The sequence below is a fragment of the Gadus chalcogrammus genome, chromosome 16 (assembly GCF_026213295.1).
Source record: "Gadus chalcogrammus isolate NIFS_2021 chromosome 16, NIFS_Gcha_1.0, whole genome shotgun sequence".
Taxonomy (NCBI): Eukaryota; Metazoa; Chordata; class Actinopteri; order Gadiformes; family Gadidae; genus Gadus; species Gadus chalcogrammus.
Genome location: NC_079427.1, coordinates 23,097,766 through 23,118,372, shown reverse-complemented (window position 1 = coordinate 23,118,372; position 20,607 = coordinate 23,097,766). Strand labels below are relative to the sequence as shown.

General features: G+C 38.4%; 1 protein-coding gene across 3 annotated transcripts; it reads right to left on the bottom strand.

Moving 5' to 3' along the window:
* Window positions 1-15,462: 15,462 nt before the first annotated feature.
* Window positions 15,463-19,461, bottom strand: LOC130406703 (E3 SUMO-protein ligase ZBED1-like). Of its 3 annotated transcripts, XM_056612381.1 has the most exons (3): window positions 17,148-19,461; window positions 16,793-16,898; window positions 15,463-16,647 (listed from the first exon to the last, which is right to left on the bottom strand). In XM_056612381.1, the coding sequence occupies exons 1-3, from the start codon at window positions 18,582-18,584 to the stop codon at window positions 16,280-16,282; spliced, it is 1,911 nt and encodes a 636-aa protein (XP_056468356.1). In that variant the 5' UTR covers window positions 18,585-19,461; the 3' UTR covers window positions 15,463-16,279. The 3 variants fall into 3 exon arrangements, with proteins under 3 accessions (XP_056468356.1, XP_056468358.1, XP_056468357.1); XM_056612383.1 differs by having other exon boundaries at window positions 16,793-19,461; XM_056612382.1 differs by having other exon boundaries at window positions 15,463-16,898.
* Between the last annotated feature and the right edge of the window lie 1,146 nt (window positions 19,462-20,607).

Here is a 20,607-nt window from a genome sequence, read left to right as displayed (position 1 = left end):
CTTTTTGTTGTTCAGTGACATTATTAATTGTTCATAAAATAATCAAAAATTGATAAAGCTCTACTTACAAATAAATCTGTCTGTTTTTAATTGTATTATTTTGCTTTGATGTCTGCCTATGACAACATTGTTAAAATTTCAGGGTTAAACATTTCCCAGTTGAATTCAACTCCAAAAGTATTATTTTTAAATGTGTTGGGGTTATTTCATAGAGTAGTAATAAATACTTTCAAATACAATGGGGAGTTTTCGAGCCAACAGAAATAACACTTGGAGTATGACAGCAGGTGTTTTTTCCTCCCTTTTACTAGGACCACACTTATGCTCTGTCCAGTTGCCCTTTTGCTCTTAAGGAGGGGTACATTAAGGCAAAGGACAATATAAGCAGACTGCAGAGGGAAAAGATGAATACAAGGAAGCTTGAATTGAGGGCAAAGAGTTCCTTGCAGGATGTGCTGATGGAGCTGAGGGAGAAAAACTTGATGACTAAAGAACTAAGTCAGAGGGTTGGATTGTATGCAGGTAAAATGACGTATGGGTCTGATTCCTTAGATACATGTCTACAGTATGTCCCGGAAACATGTCCCTGTTATATTAATGCGTAATCTATGTATTCAAAGTAGAATTTGTGCTCATGTGGCCGATTTGTTTGGAAATTGTATTTGTTCATTTTAAACTGCTCTACACTTTGGGCGAGATGACATCTACACTAGGCTATGAATATCCACACCAATCATAAAATATATTGGTAATTTATTTGATAACCGGTGGAAATAATTCTTTATTCATTGTTAGATCTCCCACTGCACCTTTTCGAGAAAAATGCCAGTGAATACAGCAAAGAACAGAGGGAGTTTGCCATCACATTACACCTGCATGGACCCAAGGCATACCGCTACCTCAGAAGCACGCTGCAACTTCCTCTCCCTCATCCACGCTCATTGCAAAGGTATTGTATGTTTTCTTCGAGAATGAAATAAAACCAACCTCTATTAGTTCTAAACAACAATTTTATATGGTCCGGGCTAGAGAGGTTAACATGAATTGCCAAGTAGTCAAAATCTAAAATCATAATGAATTGCTTGAGGAAAATTAGTGATGATTCCCTGGCCTGATAATATGATAGGTACTTTACTTTTTCATTTTTTTAAAGGTGGTTGTCATCATTGGATGAGAGGCCGGGCCTGAATATAAGGATGCTCAACATGTTGGGGCGTAAATTGGAAGAAGACCCTTACAAGCATGGCCATGTGACATTAATGCTGGATGCCATGTCCATAAAGAAGCATCTGCAGTACAATCCTCGGACTAAACGGATGTCAGGATATGTGGACCTAGGCAACGGCTGTAACGAAACGGGTCCTGCCACAGAGGCTCTAGTGTTTGTTTTTTTGTTTTGTTTTTAATGGTGGTTGTCATCATTGGATGAGAGGCCGGGCCTGAATATAATGATGCTCAACATGTTGGGGCGTAGAAAACATGTGAATGGTCTGCATTATTTTCCCCACAGTTTCTCCAACACTCTGATGAGTTTGATGTCTTAAACTTTGATTGTATTTTTGGTGTGATAAAGAATCTTGTGTATATTTTCCATGCGTACTCCCTCCAAAACCTAGAGTTTGTTGTTTTATGTATTGTTCCATAAATGTTTTCCCAGTCCTCTTCTTTTAACTGTCCCTCTAATTCTAAGTTCCACTTCAATGCCACAGTGTCTTGTGTTTCATTGTTTTCTTGTAGTATTTTATATATTTTAGAAAGTGTATTCTTGATGTCAATATTATAGTTTTAAATCATAAATTGTACTAAGGGATGCTGCTCATGAATGCCTGCTCTTTTTTGAAAGGTTTTTATATAGTTTCTAAGTTGTAAATATTTGTAGAAATTTGACTGGACTAGATAATATTTCTTTAAAATAACATCAAAGGGATTTACTTCATACTTGGTTATTATTTGTGAATATATTTGTAGTCCTTTTAAGGACCAGACTTTTAAGACATTGTCCATTTTGTTTGGTTTGAAATCTGGATCCCATGCCATTTCTCTAAAATAGAATAATTCCTTATTTATATCATGTTTTTTACAAATTTGTTTCCAAGTACATAAAGTATTGTTAATCCATATATTTTGTCCTTTCAGTTGTGTCATATCTTTTCTATCAATGAATGGTAATGTTTTTATTGAAAATGGAGTTTGTTCATTTTCTATCGGAAGCCACTTTGCTTTAATATTATCATTGGTCCATTTCATTATGTTATTTATTTGTGTGGCATGAAAATAGGTTTGGAGGTCTGGAAGTGCTAGTCCACCATGTTCTTTCGATTTTATTAATGTTTTGAATTTGACCCTTTTCCTTTTGTTATTCCAGATAAAAATTAGTTATTATGCCATCCATCTTTTAAAACTTTGAGAAGGAATTGATGTTGGCAGGTTCTGAAAAAGGAAAAGGAATTGTGGAAGAACCATCATTTTAATTGTGTCTACTCTACTAAAAAGAGAGTTCGGTATAGTTTTCCACCTGTTCAGATCCTGTTTGATTTTGTTCGCTAGATTCTGATAATTAACTTCGTGAACTTTACTTAAATCTTTATGGATTATTATTCCTAAATATTTCAGTTTATCTTGGTTCCACTTAAATCTGAGGTTTCCTTTAGAGTAATCTGTCAATTGTTTACCTATGCATATAGACTCACATTTATTTTCATTAATTTTGTATCCTGAATGGTCACTGTATTCTTTTATTGTTTCCATTAGTTCTGGGAGTGAGTGTTCAGGGGAAGTAAGATATAAAATAATGTCATCTGCATACAATGCTAATTTATGACATTCTTGCCCTATAGTTAATCCCTTTATAATGTCTTGTTGCCTGATTGCTTCAGCAAGAGGTTCCATAAACATAGCAAAGATCAGCGCTGACATTGGGTCCCCTTGTCTAGTTCCCTTATGAATTTGAAAGCGTCTTGATAGGGTGCCATTGACTCTCACTTGAGCAACTGGGTTTTTGTACATTAATTCTAACCATGAGATGAAATTGCTGTGAAATCCAAATGCTTTTGCTGTTTTGAAAATATATGGCCACAGTACTCTATCAAAAGCTTTTTCCGCATCTGGTGTTAATAGTAGTAAATCCTTATTATGTTTTTGGGAAAAGTCAATTATGTTAAGAGTACGTCTTACATTGTCAGATAGGAATCTATTACAGATAAAACCAGTTTGGTCACTATCAATTAAGTCTGGCAGGATGACTTAATTGATATGCTATGATAGAAGTTAATATTTTTTGGTCTGTGTTTAATAATGATATTGGTCTATAAGAGGATGTATCCATTTTTTCTTTCCCGTCTTTATAAATAACTGTGATCACAGATGAGTTCCATGTTGATGCCCACACACCTGATTCTAAGGCAAAGTTATAGGCGTTTAGTAATAGAGGTATCAATAATTCTCTGAACTCTTTATAAAATTCATTGGTGTACCCATCGTCTCCTGGAGCCTTATCTGTTTTTAGTTTCTTAATTTGTTGTGATATTTCCTCTTCCGTTATTCTTTTTATGAGATTAGTGTTCTGCAGTGATGAGACTTGTTTTAAATTTAGTTTCTCAAGATATAATTCAGTTCTTGCTGAGTTTGTTTTGTCTGTTTCATCTTTGTACAGTTTTTCATAGTATGTTGCAAATGTTTCTGCAATTTCATTTTTGTCTGTTATAACTTTAGATGTGTCATCCTTTAATTGAGTTATATAAGATTTACTTTTTTGATTCTTAAGTCTATAAGCTAACATTTTGATTGATTTTGGTCCTCCATCATAGTGTTTCTGTTTCGTAAGAAGTATTGATTTCTCTACTTCTTGTGTCAACAATTTATCTAATTCACCACGTTTCTTCTTTAGCAGTTTGTTCAATTTCATATCAAGTGATTTTTTATGTTTATCTTCAAGAGCTTTTATTTGTATTTCAAGTTCTGTTTTAAGTTGTTCTCTTTGTTTTTTCTTTAAAGAGGAGTATCGTATTAGTTCACCCCTTAAAACGGCTTTTGCTCCTTCCCATAGAATTATACTGTTAATGTCTTCCGTGTCATTAAATTCCAAATATTCCTTTGTTTCATATTGTTTTTTTTGACTGTATCTTTTAGGTCTCCTATTTGTAGGAGCGAGTTATTCATTCTTCATAAGTATTACCCTTTGTTTGAATTCAAGTTCACTTTTAAGGTGAGCTTTGCATGATCTGATAGTGTAATTGTGCCAACAGTGCATTTTGTGATATTTATCATATCTTTTTTAAACATGAGGAAATAGTCCAGTCTATTATATGTAGTGTCTATTAGAGTAGTACGTATAATCCTTTGTTCTTGGATGAAGAGTTCTCCAAACATCTATCATTCCCAACTCTTTACAAGCTCTTCTCAAAATATTTGCATTTTTCTCAGATTTATGTTTAATTCCTGCTGTTGAGTCCACGTTAGGATTTAACGCAAGATTCAAGTCACCTCCAATAATAACCATGCCTTTGCCTTGGGTTACTATTAAATCAATAATTTCATTCATAAATTGAGTTTTCTCAACTGGTGGGTAATAAATATTTATAAGAGTTATTTCAACGTTTTCTATCTTGCCCAACACCAAAACAAATCGTCCTTCTTTATCCACTATGGTTTTTGTCTGCTGAAATGGTACATGGTTTTTTATAATTGTTGCTACACCTCTCCTTGATGACGTATATGAGGATGAATAAATTTGTGCATTTGCAATTTTGCCCAGTTTCTTATGTTCCTCTTGCGTTAAATGAGTTTCTTAAAGAAACAATATATCTCCTTTTTCTTTATCCAGTTGTTGAAGGATCTTCCTCCTCTTTATATAATTATTAAGACCATTTACGTTTTGAGAAATAATATTCAGATCAGTCATATCTTTCATAGATATTGTACACGTAGTTGGGTTTTAAATTTTCACTTTTAGTTAAGTTTGGGCAGGATTGCAACATTTCCATGCAATAATTCAGTCGTGAAGAGCTGAAAAAAAAAAACAATGAAAAGGAAGAGATAAACAAAATGCTGAGTAGATTTTACCTTGAAAAACATTTGGGGTATATATACAACCAATATATTCAAACAACTCATCAAACATACAAAAACATAAGAAACAAAAAAAGGAAAAAGCACCCACAGTCAAAACCATTGTGGATGTCACGGAGAGAAAAGAAAAAAAATAAATAATAATTTGTGAGTCTGAGAAATAGCTCACAGTCAATGAGAGCGGTCCAGCTGCTGTTCACAATTCCTCCAAACGCCTCCAAATTCCTCCAAACGCTCCCTTACTCCCATCAAACACCTCCAAAAAAAAGAAAAGATCGTATCATATCGCTTTTGTTCATGTAAAGCCTATTCAGGGATTTAAGTAGCCTAAAAAAGGTAAAAATAAAAAATAAATAATGTGGAACCATTCAGGGGTATAGGTAAAAAAGATAATTTAAAAAATAAGGTGGAACCGAAAAAAATGGTTTCTGTCTTTTAATTAATTGGTAGGCTACAGTTTAATTTAATACGACAGTGTGTGTCCCCATAAGTATTCTGATAACCGCAGCTAAATACAATAAGTAAGTAGGTTATAAAAAGCAAACACATTCAAGTAATAATAATAATAATATCAACCTGCCGGTTAATTACTATCAAATCATTATCTGACTTTAATATGAAAAATCAAAATAAATAAAAACAGGTTGAAGTAAGCATCTCATCTTTGTTCATTATTTGGCCTATAGTGACCGATTTAAATGACACATTTAAATCACCTCAGAGTCATTCATCATTATTTATCTAAAAAAAATAAAGACAAGAGAGAAGAAAGTAAAGAGAAAAGAAAAGAAAGACTAGAACTGCAAGCAGTTATGCAGGGGTCCAAGAAGTGTGCATTTCGCCGGCACAACGCGACAAGAAATGTGCGTTTCGCCGGCACAACGCGAAGCATGTGTTCAAAACGCTACCCTGAACCTGTGGATACAAAGGATTTGACTGTGGTAGGAGTAGCGAGAAGTCAGTGTAGCGTTTTCGCTGCGAAATTTTGTAGAAGATATACAATTTCCTCGTTTATTGCGCCCCCTAATGGCGAATTTTTTTATCAAACGACATTAAGGTTAGCACCAACATGTGTGTAAAATTTCGACTCGATCCGATGTCTAATTTTGGATTTTTTGGGATTTTTGTTATTCAACGTCTAATTTAGCTCATAAACCAATATTCGAAACGCTACCGTTTCGTCGTCGAAGGTCGGATCAAAAAACTGTCCAATAATTTCTTTGCGCGTGCGTCTGAAGATGTCGTGTACAAAGTTTGGTGTCGATTGGTCAAAAAATGTGGGAGGAGTAGGGAAAAAAAAGTTTTGCGGTTTTCGCGATTTAGCGAAAAATATTCATGGACGCAAATGGGCGTGGCCTAGGCCAAAAGATGCAGCAGACTCCAGTGCATCTGTGTGTACAAGTTTTTGGACTCTGGGAGGTTCGGTGTGGGAGTTATAGCCCCAAACGCGTATTCCTTGGTATAGCGCGTTTGGGGCGCGTTTGGGGGGAAGTATAAAAATCCTTACAAAAACAATAGGGATCCAACCTGTTGGCTTGGACCCCTAAAAAGTGCTGCAGGTTCATCATCGCCGTTATGTTCGTTCACTGTAGGCAGTTAGTTTAAAGTTCACGTTACCTACTACGGCACCAGTGTAATTGTCTCCACAACCCTCCGGGCTTCATCGGCGGTGTTGAAAGAGTATTCCTTCTTGTTGATGGAGAATCGGAGAGTGGCTGGGAACTGCATCCTGAATCGGATATTTTTTTCGATCAGCTGTTGGCATACTATGTTGAAACTCCTGCGTTGCTGCACAACACTTGGGGGTATATCCTGACGAATAGTTATTTTAGCTCCGTCAAGTTCCAGCGATTTGGTCTTGCTGTAAGACGTAAGAATTTTCATCTTGTCGCTCGGGTTGTGGAGTTTAATGATGACAACGCGGGGTGAATCAGCTTTGGGTCGGCCGAGGCCTCTGTGGCACCTGTCCAGGCGATTCCGGCCCTTCTTGGTCTCCAGGTTGAGGACTTTGGGCAGCCAGGTTTCAAAGAAGGACAGCGTATCTATTCCTTCAGTCCCCTCCTTGACCCCGAATATGCGAATATTGTCCCGGCGTCTATTTTCCCTTCAGCGTCTGATAGTTTGGTCTCCAATTCAACAATGATATCTTCTGCACGTGAAATGTGGTTTTCAGCTTCAGTAATGCGCTCTGAATTCTGCTCGAATTTGGATGTTATCACATCAAGCTTCTGGGAAAACGCTAACATTTTCTCTTCCATCATAGTAGCAACTTGTCTGGTAATTTGTGCTGCCAAATTAGTAGCGTCAATTGGGCAGCTGGTGGTGGAGCTTTCGGAATCACTGTCAGTCATTTCCTTGTCGGCCTGCTTTTGTTTGGCACCTCGAGTGTCATGTTTTCCCTTCCCAGCTGATGACATTTCTTTATCGGTCCGTTTGGGTAACTCTTGTAGTTTGATTGTCTTTAGTTTTATAGCGATAAACACGGTGTAACTTAACTTTTAGGGCGGCATTGATCGGGAGCGTCTGTCTTTAGCTTTCTCTCAGCGCGGCATCACCGGAAGGCGTCACGCGACCAACCAGGACCTGAAGGAAAACATGAGCCTCCAGAGGCTCTAGTGTTGATGGTCGTTGGCCTTAAAGGCCATTGGAAGGCACCGATAGGCTACTTCTTTACTGCAACACTCACAGCACACACAAAAAGAGCTTGTTGTCCACGCTTTGGAGGCACTACATGACCGTTCCATCAAAGTAGTGAGTGTTACCATGGATGGACATGCCACCAACCTGGGTATGTGCAACTTGCTTGGAACTAATCTTAAGGGAAACCCGAAAGACCCCCTGAAGACCAGCTTTACTCATCCCTCTTCAGGTGATGAGGTATTTGTCATAATGGATGCGTGCCACATGCTCAAGCTCGCACACAATATGCTTGAGGTAATACATTTCTCTTGGTATTTGTGGTGGTCTTTATATTCCCATCCTCTGTATGCACCATCATCATATATAATATACTATTCTTTCGCATATCTTCATGCAGTTGCTGATGGGCGTATCCCTCTGTAGCTGCCAAAACCACGTTTACATCGTGGTTGTACTCGTGGGACTAATGACAAATAATAATTCTGATTCCATTTCTGTAGTCATACCGGACTATCAACAGTGGCAGTGGCAGGATCGAGTGGAAGCACATTGTTGAGCTCAACAATGTGCAAAAAAAGGCAGGGCTACATGCAGCCAACAAACTGACAGATACTCATGTCAGTTTCAACAACCAAAAAATGAAGGTTTGTTTGTGTTTGTGTGTGTGTTGGGGGGGGGGGTTAATATACTGAGATTTGTTTTAAATGTAATATGCAAAACAAATTAAAATACATTTCTTATTATTAAGGTTTCCCTGGCGGCACAGACATTAAGCAACTCGGTTGCAGTGGCCCTCCGGACACTGAAAGATCTTGGCTATGAACAATTGAATGACTGTGAAGCCACAGTGGAATTCCTTCAGGTACTGCAACACTAGGTTATGAATCCCTTGAACCCAATTGTCACTCTGTGCTATTCTTGCATGGCAGTATAGCATGTCAATGTTTTTTCAGTATACAAAACATAATTAGTGTATTGACAAGCAGGCCTCTCCCACTCACTTCCTACTTTCAGCCTCATATGTTCACCACATTTAAGCCAATATGTATTGAATTTTGACTGAAAGACAATTAAGTTGGATATCTGATACCTTCAAACCCCTTCACCAGTCAAAGAGGTTACTTTTTAAATACTTATTGCATGTTGTTCTGAATGGAGTTCATGATATGCTATTATGCACAGAGTTCACAATGTGCTGTTTTGCACGGAGTTCATGATATGCTGTTCTGCATCAGGTTTAAAAGAAGTTCTGTATTTTTGTAGGTGGAGTTGGTAATATAATGAGCAATGTTGATAATTTAAAGTTAATGTAGGCTCCAGCATGTCTGCTATGATCAGTTCTACGAAACATTTTGGAAATGTAAGGTACCTGTCTGTCATGGGGTTCGTTTTAAACATTGACACTCTGATGGGGATGATTCCTCAACTCCTGGAAGAGCAACAATATGTCCTGACCTACCGCTTCAGCCAGGATCATTTGGAGCTTCTCTTCAATTCTATCAGAGCATCAGGTTTGATATATAAGATAAGATAAGATATTATTTTATTCATCCCAGCAGGGAAATGTAGGTGTTCCAGCAGCTAGCATACATACATACACACAACACATACACTCGTACAGCGGTTCAATTTCTTGTTATCTCTTATAACTTATCAGCCAATCACATGGAAGCAATGCATTTAGGCATGTAGACCTAGGGCCGTATTCACAAAGGATCTTAGGGCTAAAAGTAGGTCCTAACTGGCGAATTTAGGAGTAACTCCTAAAAAGAATGGGCGTGTCACTCTTAAATTTAGGACTCCTAACTTTTTTCACTAAGAGCAATTCACAAAGTATTTTAGGCCTAAAAGTAGCACCTAAGTCTAGGAGAGCCTAAAAGTCCTCAAGAGGACTCCGAACTCAGTAAGACCTATTCACAAAGAATCGTAAAATGCCTGCGAGACGAAATGTTAGGGTATTAAACTTGTTGTGGAGTTAATGCGCGATGCAATAATATCCCCGAATAACAGGAATAATCAGATTAGTCCCGAAATAAAATGTTTGGCCACACTACGTTTTTTAGCAACAGGGGAAATGCAACTTTGCAATGCCAACGATTTAAAAATATCGCAACCATCAGTCAGCCGTGCCATAAACTTTCCTTTGGACATTCAACAATTACACAGGATCAAAGCCAACTTCATGGCAATTGCAGGTATGCCCGGTGTGGTCGGTGCTATTGACGGGACGCACATAAAAATAATTGCGCCATCAAAAGACGAGGACGTGTTCGTCAATAGGAAGAAAGTGCATTCCATCAACACGCAGGTTGTTTTTGATGCAAATTGATTAACATAGCCTACTGGATGTTGTTGCAAAGTGGCCTGGATCTTCAGCTACCCATGATTCGCGCATTTTAATGGTGAGCGGTCTGAGGCAGCTTTTTGAGATGTACCAGTTGGGTGTCACTTGCTGGGTGACAGTGACTATCCATGCAAGACGTGGCTTTAGACACCCTACCTCAATCCACAACCGGGAGCACAGTTAAAGTATAACATGTAAGTGATTACGCAGATTACGCTTAGTCCTATTTGTTGAATCCATATTTATTATTGTTGTTTAATGATTATTTCTTCCATATATGCTAGCGCACACAAACATACACGAAATGTTGTGGAGAGAGGAATTGGGCAGATGAAACGTCGGTTTCATGTCCTCCACAGCGAAATACGCCTCACCCCAGAGAGGGCAAGCACAGTAATCACTGTATGTGCCATTCCACGCAACCTCTGCAAGCGGAGGAACATTCCACAGCCAGACGATGATTTAGGGATCACTTTGAAAACACATTTTAGGTAAACGCCTTGGCACAAATCAGTCAACACTTGTGTAGTTCATAACATTTATTTTATTTTCAATTTTACGTATTTTTATTGTTTGCTTTCTCTCTCTCTTGAACGTGCAGGCTACAACGTCATTATCGTGGTCTGCATAAAATTGTCATCATGCGTGTATTCTGCTAACTGCACTATAAATACTTAATAGGAATTCATTTCTAGCCTAGGCTATTTCCTTGTTTTTCAGTGATTCAGTGTTGTCTGAACAACCAATCACCGAACTGACCGCTTCTAAACTCGTGCACGAGAATTGACGTAATCCATAGCAACGGCGCGTCACTCTTAGTTCACTCTTTGTGATTTATCCTTAGTAAGAGTAGGTCTCAGCGGCTTTGTGAATAACTTTTAAGAAAAAACTCCTACGTAAAATGTTTTAGCGCGAGTTAGGAGCACTCCTAGCGGTAAGATAAAATGCTTTGTGAATACGGCCCCTGGACAGGACAACTTATTGAAGTTAAATCCGAGCAACAGAATGGGGTTTAAGTGACTTTGGACATGGTATGGTTCATGGTGCCAGACGGGCTGGTCTAAGTATTTCAGAAACTGCTGATCTACTGGGATTTTTTACTCACAACCATCTCTAGGGTTTACAGAGAATGGTAAAAATCTAAATATTAAAAAAATAAAAGGGAGCAAGACAATAGGTCATATCCCTTTGTGGCGTTTTTGTGTGTGGTCTACTATAACTATGGAATAAGTTAATTGCCTCAATGTTAAGTAGCCCTGTGTTGGGTTTGATATCCTTCCTACTCTACCACTCATGTCTCCTCTATTCATATAAGGAAAACACGAATGGTTGAAATATCTTAAAGGGTTGTATGTTGCTGTTTGTCTCTTTAAGGAGGCTGGAATAACAACCCAACTGCTGGACGGTTCCAGGGTATCTTCCGCAAGCTCATGTATAGATGTGGTGTCAAGCCTGTGGATTCTGGCAACGTGAGAGGACAGGATGCCACTGTCACTGTCAGCTGAGCACTACAACAGAGTCTCCCTTTCCGCTGCTGAGATGTCCTCTGCAGATGCCGCCACTGCTGAAGAGCTGGTTTCTCCATTCCTGAACATTTCTGCCCTTGTAGGGGACCACAGCTACCTCCCGACTCGCTTTGGTGGTCTAGTAGACAACGCACTGGTCTACATTGCTGGGTTCGTTGTCCGGTGTATTTTTCGCAGCCTGTCCTGTGATGTGTGCCGTGCCAGCCTGGTGACAGATGCTGTAGCTGTCCCATTTGACCAGAGCTACCATCTGCTGGAACTTCGTAATAACGGTGGGCTGATGATTCCTTCAAAAGGAACAGTAAAAACATCCATCAGCTCCTCTGTATACACAGCTAGCATGCTGCCCAACGATGACCAACAGCCCAACCCATCCTCATACAGTCACGGCTTTAACATTTTCTAATTCTCTTTTTGAAGGTGGTGAGAGCTGCGGAGAGGGCAATACGTCAACACTCTCCAGGGAAAGCCCCTGATGAGGTTGTTGTAGCCCACTTTGTCGGAGAGGAAATCGGGACAGAGGACGTCTTTGCACTGGGGAGCCATGTCCAAGAAAGCCAGTTTGGCATGGACAATCACCTGTTCCTCCTCCTGTCGCTGGTTGTCTCTGTCTTTATGTGAATACGGCTGCATCATATCGCCAAATTAACCTCGCTTACCTGGCAGAGAGGAAATTCCCGAAAAAAACTCGGAAAAACCATCCTGTTTCAAGGATTTTGAAAACGACACATATAGTTATATATATATAGTTATAGTTATATATACAGTTATATATATATATAGTTATATATATATATATAGTTATGTATATATATAGTTATATATATATATATATATATATATATATATATATATATATATATATATATATATTAGAGCTGTCAGTTAAACACGTTAACGCAAACCAATTTTAACGACGTAAATTCTTTTTTTTAAATATAAAAAAAAAAAAGATTATTTGGGCTCAAAACAAAGAAGCAGTAGCCTGACTGCTATGTTCAAGGCATATCTTTGTATGTTAATCGTTAAATTGCATTATAGGCTTTTTTTTTGTACCGTCCTGTTTTGATCAGTATATGCCAATGTTGTTATCAATAAAAAAACATTTGCACAAGGCAAGCCGATGCACTTCTCCATGTTGATAAGAGCATTAAAATGAGAAAAATTAATGGGACAAAGAATTCAAGGGATATTTAGCATAGAAAAAAAATACGATTAATCGTGAGTTAACTATGGCATTAATGCGATTAATCGTGATTAAATATTTTAATCGCCTGACAGCCCTAATATATATATATATATATATAGTTATGTATATGTGTATAGTTATATATATGTGTATTTATACAACGGGGGACCTAAATCCAGCGATCTAATTGGTTCCCAACTGTTGTATAATGAGCGTATACATAACTGCTATGACGCCCGATCATTTTGTGAAAGTTTGCATATCACTCCGCGCCTGGAAGTAGAAACAGTTACAAAGTAAAACATATGTTGGATGATGGAGAGTGTGTAAATGTTGTTACTCCGGGAGTGAGCAAGGCGATGGAGAGACTAACGAAAGCTTAGGCACACGGCGAGTGAACTGCTCCATAGGATAAATTGCCGGCGAACCGCTCTATCGGAGCCTTCTCTCGGAGGGACGCTAAAGTGTGTTGCATAGCGACCGTCGATGCATAGCGGCAGCCAGGAGGGACTAATATTTTGTATTCTTTAATAAAACGGCTATTTTGACTTTCTTGGTTTCCTTTTAAATGTAGTGTCTATGACTTTCGTTTCGCCATAATAGAAACCGTTGTATAAAAGCAATAGATCACTTCAGTCAGTGGCATGTGCTCATTATACCACTGTTAAGGGGCGTTGTCCGGCCCCGACGCGCAGCGGAGGGCCGGCGACCCCCTTCACAGTACCACATACCACAGCCTGGCGTGATCTATTGCTTAAATATATGTGTATGTGTGTATTAGAGCTGTGTTGAAAAAAAACGATTTTCCGATTTTTAATTGATTCGCATATTAATGACCGATTATCGATTCGTACGTCCAAAGATCGATTTAAAAAAAATAAATAATAATTCAGTTTCAGTACTTCTCAGTTTATTAAGTGTGAGCAGTTTTAAAATAAAAATGCTTTTGGTAGCAACCGCTTTTGGGTGAATTCTTAATTATTTCCAAGCATAATAATAATGCACTGGTTAGTGTCCCAGTAGGAATCCACTGTTGCAGATATAGTCACCTCAATGATGTCCTCCATTTATTGTCCTGAATTATCTTTCTTGAAGGTAGATTGACCCTTAACCTTTTCATCAGTCTTCCAGCCATCAGTAACTACCAATACTTGTAAGATTTGCTGTTTAATATTGATATAATACTAGTTTTAATTTGTTGCTTTTCTCGTCATGAAGTGAAGGAAACGGTTCAAATACATTTTTCATTTTTAATAACATTAACCCCCGGATCGAATCGAAATCAGATCGAATCGGAAATCAGATCAAAATCGGATCGAATCGGATGGAATCTGAGAAAATCGGAAAAAATTGATTCTGAAACTTAAAAATCGGAATCTAATCGATTCTTGAAATTTGAATCGAAGCCCAGCTCTAGTGTATATATATATATATGTGTATATATATATATATATATATATATATATATATATATATATATATATATATATATATGTGTATACATATATATATGTGTGTGCATATATGTGTGTATATATATATATATATATAGTATTAAATGTATAATTGTAAACATACTGTACCAAACTACATTAGGATTATAAATCAATAAAAAAAAAATATATGGTGTAAATATAGTACATACAATTATAAAAATAGACATGTGTATATGTATGTAGATATCACTGCTCCATCAAAGTTTAATGCAAAACCGCTATATTTACTTGTTTAAAATGTATCGCAAGATGCCATTTTTTTCCAAACCACGACAAGCGTCAAACCTATTTTTAGCCAAAATGCGATATATCCTCTCGACCAATCAGAATTCGGTTAGCGTTCTAGGCAATCGAACACGGCTGCGCTCTGAAGCCAGAGAGGTTTGTGGATCAGTCTTCAAAATGAGTTCAATCTATAATAACACGTTTGATGGCCAGGATGAGCCAGTGAGACCTACACCCGGGGGTAGAAAACGCAGACTGGACAAAGAAAACCACAAAAAACAACTACAAAAGAAGGTTCTTCACTCAGGTAGCGGGTTAACACCTATTGTTGGATGTCAACGCACGGCTACTGCGACCTGTCAGGCCGAGAAGCTGTCACCGGACGACCTGATGATGAACTTTAACAAGTTTTATAATAAACCAAACAAGGTTGACCAGGACCGGGCCATACTTAATCTCCTGGACATAATGAAAGTGAAAAGGCGGCATCCGAAAGTCAAGGACGTAAACAAACGAAAAGACCGGAAATTATCGGTTAAATACAGTCTCTTGTGTTTATTTATTTATATTAATTTATAGTATGAGATGATGATATCCGTCGTATGTTGTATTTTCTCTTGTTTTTTAAAGAAAAATATATTAGCCATCAATGGATTTACAGCTTCTTTTTTCAAATTGATGGATTTATAGCGTTTTGAAAAAAATATATATATATTTGAATTTATAATCAACAATGTTGTGGTTTGATTTAAAAATCATTGTACAACATGTTCAAATTGAGTCAACAGACCATTTTAACCGGATAAATTGAATATTAACAAAATATGTGGGTCTAGGTAAAAAATTTAATTATCCTAAAAACTATTCAAATGGATTTATAGCGTTTTGGAAAAGAGCTCCTCATATATGGATTGTATATTGTAAATTATAAAATATATAGTATTTATTTTATTTAAGTTGTATATGTATGGATTAGGGGTGTAAATCTCTCATGAAAAAAACGATCCGATTCGTATCTCGATACATGGTCACGATACGATATAAGAAAAGATGCATGTTGTTAAAAAACGATTCAGTGCGATTCGATGCGATGCGATGCGATGCGATTCGATGCAGTTCAATAATTGAAAATATTCTGAAAGAGTTCTTTTCATTTGTTCAATGAATATGAACAAACATTTTATTGTGAAATTAGTCTGTATGTAGTTTGTCTCACATATACAAAAAAAAAATACATTTCAGTAATGGCACACATTGCAGCCAAATAAATACACCATAAGGAAATACAAAAAAATTATATTTAAATATTAAATAAAATAGTAAAATAAAATATATTTTCTATACCCAAAGAAGTCCCTTGTTGATGGATGACAATACAAAAATAAAATAAAACAGAGCTAGACCTTGGCCTTTTCTCATATTTAGAATAAATGCTTCTGCAAATTAAGTGCCTCTGCAAATCATACAGACTCAAGATAAGGTATCATTATACCAATTAATACATGTGCAACCTTTCACTGAGAACACAAATAGAGCTGCGAACTGTAAGAAAATAGGAAATATCACTGCAAACACGAAGTAAAGCTGTGAACTGTAAGAAGCAGCAATAGGAAATATCTAATTTTGTTTAAACCAAAACCGCCATCCTGGCCTAGATTATTACTTTAATGTAATGGCACAAATTGCTGCCAAACACAGCATAAGGAGAAAAAAAATATATATAAGTAGAACTAATACAATTCTTGTAGGACATTTAGTGTATGCTGATATCCTTTAGCTACCTCCTAATAATTCATTTGTGCTCGAGTTTTTTAAGATTCTTCTTGAGAAAAATCAATTGATCGGCATGGTCACCCCTAAGTACACTGCGTTGAGAGGAAACAATATCTCCTGCGGTACTGAAAACTCTTTCTGATGCTACACTTGTAGCTGGTATGCAGAGGTATCTTTTTGCAATATCTGACAACAATGGTAAGTCGACCTGTGCTCTCCACCACTCCAGTGGATTGCCATTCAGGGGCAAAAGGTTTCTCTCTCTGTACCTCAGGATTTCCTCGCTGACCTTCTCCCTGGAGCTTCTTGATGGTCTTACCACATATGTTTCTCCAAACAGCTGGTCCAGTGCTGTACTTTTCCTCTTTTTACAAGGAGGACAATCACCTGACATGCAACACAATTACAGTATATTAAGCCACTCATTTGGGATTGCCATGATGACAGTTGATAACATTTACCATACCATTAAACATTACTTTAAATGTAGCAGCAGCAGTGTTAAATGTAAATGCAGAATGCAAAAACGCACCTCTTGGTTCTTCATGGACCTGGACTGGGCTGGACTGGACGGATGTTGGGTCTCTCTGATCTGGCTCTTGAATATCACTCGGACTGGGATGGCTCTCCTCTACTTTCTAGTAGTAATAGTACAAAATAACAGGGATGATTATTGATGAGTAACCACTGACTAGGTAGATGTTTATCATCACAGAAAACAAACATTTTGGATTAACTAGTTGTCTAGTTCAATGCAGTAGCCCATCATTGACTGACACTCAACAATATGACGAGAGGAAAGAATAGACAATACTATAACAATAATGCAAAAAATATTGTGTATTTAGACAGTTAATTTGTAAAGGGGAGGGGTAGCTTTAGCTTACCTTATCATGCAGGTTTGTAGCTTCATCTGTAATGGACAAGAAGATCCTCTCGGTCTCACGGTCACTGAGGAAAGGCAGGGTTTTGAAGCGTGGATCCAAAGCTGATGCAGTACACAACAGGTCTTCAATGTTTGTGTACCGCTTAACAAAATCTTCGAGGAACACCTTCTTCATATCCTTAATGAGCCCTGTGTCCTCAGTAGTGGCCTCAAAGTGATTCTTTAGTTTTGCTTTGAAGGGGGCAATCAACGAAATTGTGGGCTGCTCATCTTCGCACATAACTGTGGTGATAACTTTGACAGGTGCCATCACTTTCACCATGTCCTCAGCATTGCAGAGGTCTCCTTCAGTAAGAGCGCTTACATCTTCTCCTTTTCTGAGCTCCCTTGACATGAGTGTGGCAAAAACTGCCGATTGTTGCTCCAAAAAACGTTCGAGCATGTCGTGGGAACTGTTCCACCGGGTAGTAACGTCATTGATGAGCTTGTGGGAGGGCAATGCCATTTGCTGTTGTTTTTGTCGCAGTAGTTCAGCACCCGCTATGTTACGGTGGAAAAATCCAACCACCCTCCTCACTTTCCCAAGCACCTTCGTAGCAGTGGTCACATGCAAGGCCTTCTGGGCAGCCAGATTTAATGTGTGCGCAAAGCAAAAAAGGTGAGGGGACATCTCGGCCTCTACTCCCGCCACAACCATGTTTCTCGCGTTGTCGGTCACCAGTGCTGGGTCTTTATCCTCTATGTTCCACTCAAGACATGCCTCTTTCAATAAAGCCCCGATGTTTTTCCCCGTGTGTGACTCATTGAAGACTCTCGTCTGTAAAACATAGCTTGCCAACTCCCAATCCAGATTAACATAATGCACGGTTATCGTAATGTATGAATCCGTTGCACGTGATGTCCAGGCATCGGTAGTTATTGCCACTCGTTCTGCACTTGAGAGCTTAGCCTTAAGGTCAGTTTTAGTTTTTTTGTACAGCTCGGGTATGCACGTTTCGCTGAAATGCTGTCTGCTTGGTATCTTGTACCTCGGCTCTAATTCTCTAAGCAGTTCGCGAAATCCGTCATTTTCAACGACGCTGTATGGCCTTAGGTCCATGGCGATGAAACGAGCCACACGCATCGTTATTGACTTAGCCCTCGCTGAATTGTAACTCAGTTGTGATTGAGTGAGAAACTGAGTTATAGTGCTGCTGGTGCTGCTGCTGGTCGATGCAGTGCTGGCATCAAGTTCAACATCACTGGCATGGCGTCTCGAGATGTGTGTGCTGAGATTTGTAGTACTGCCAGTGTACTTAATTGCTGCCCTACATATTTTACATACGGCTTCACTTTTATCAAGTTTACCTTCTTTTTTGAAGAAGCCAAATGTCTTCCAAACTTTTGATCGGAGGGTCGATGGCGCATTGAAAATGGGTTCGCTGTGGTCAGACATCATTTCACTACAGACTTAATGTCAACATACGTTGCGTTATTCAAAGGGATAGCGGCACGCCTGATAGGCTTATAGTATGCGGGCTTTGGCCAATGACAGGCTGTCATTGTTGTGACTGAGCTCAAATGCACCAAGTCAGTGAGTGAGGGTTTCGGATAGCAACTTAACGTAGAGAAAAACACTTGTGAATCGGTTCATAGCTTTTAAATCGGGGCACCAACCGATTCGTGTCATTTTAAAACCGATGCGGGACTTCACGCATCGATGTAGTCGTATCTTACAAGCTAAAAACGGATATCGATACGTATCGTTTTTTTTTTACACCCCTAGTATGGATTGTAAATATCAAATATAGTGTCATAAAGAAAATTGTATATAGATAGATATATAAAAAGATGAGAAACACAGGAAGTTAATTTATTCAATATTTGTGCTTTTCTTTTTGTTTTGTATTTTTCACATGTTAATTTGTATTTGAATGTCTGAAATAAATTCAATCAATAGTTCCAGTTGTATCTCAGTCTGGAGGGTTGCTGGTTCTAGTCCAGAGTGATGCAGTGTTAGAGTGGTTTGAGAGTTATAAGCTAAATGGATAAGATATTTACTTTTTGAGAAATAAAATGTTAATCTGAGTCCAGCAGAAACATTTCTGATAGTAGATATAATCAGTGGCAAGTTAAATGTCATGTGTTAAAAAGTGTGTTTCTTGTATAACAGAGGAAAAAAATCTGCCTACCACTTAAAATCAAACATGGAATATCAAATATGATGTTTTTAGTGTCATCCACTGAGCCATCACCGCTCAAATTTGCTACACGTTTGCATGAATTTTCCATCAGGTGTAATGCACTAGGCAGCGGGTTGACCCATTCAAGATGGCCGCCGCGGTGGCCGTCAGCCGACCGGAGCTCAACATTGCCGTGACGTATCTAGTGTTCTATATATATCTATGCGTTTAGCAGTTCTAGCTATATGTCGCTCGAGAGCAGCGTCATAGAGCTCGTAAGTCCGCCCCTTCCGATAGGCCCCTCATGGGACATCTATTCAATTCAATTCAATTCAATTTTATTTGTATAGCCCTTAATCACCATTACAGTCTCAAAGGGCTTAACAGGCCAAATATTTGTGACACCCCCCTTTACCCATGCCCCCACACGGGCAAGAAAAAACTCCCTTGAATCAGCAAGGAAGAAATCTTGAGAAGAAACGCAGTGTAGGGGATCCCTTCTTCCAGGGATGGTCAGGAGTGCAATGGGTGCCACAAATGGCATACAGGTAAATACATGTACATCATATTAAAATGGTGATGGGGTTCTGGCCGGTTATCCATGAGGAGAGTCCAGGCATCCAGTCCAGCACCCGCAGCACGCTACAACTGACAGAATAGTGAATTAGAACGGAAAAGTACATAGTGGGAATGTATAATGTAATAAGAAAAGCACAAGCAAACAGAGTAGTCTTCACTACGCATCTGTTGTTTTCACACTCCAAATGCAAGATTGTAGAGGTGCGTTTTGAGCTTCCCTTTGAATAGCTCCACAGAGTCAGCTTCCCTGATCGCTGATGGCAGCCTATTCCATAAAAAGGGGGCTCGATAGGCAAATGCTCTCTGTCCAGCCGATTTCTTTTTAACCTTCGGCAATGAAAGAAGGCCGGCTCCCGAAGACCGGAGAGACCGAGAAGGAATATAAGGAATAATCAGGTCCTTCAGGTACAATGGAGATAGTCCATGCAAGGCTTTATAGGTTAGCAATAGCACCTTAAAGTCTGATCTGAAAGTTATTGGTAGCCAATGTAAAGAGGCGAGAATAGGTGTAATATGATCAAACTTTCTCGTTCTGGTCAGCAATCTAGCTGCCGCATTGTGTACCAGCTGTAGACTCTTTATAGTAGAGTTCGGTAATCCCGAGAACAGTGCATTGCAATAGTCCAGTCTTGACGAGACAAACGCATGAATCAGTGTCTCTGCATCCACTACAGATAACATTGATCTGATTCTTGCAATGTTTCTCAAATGGAAAAAGGC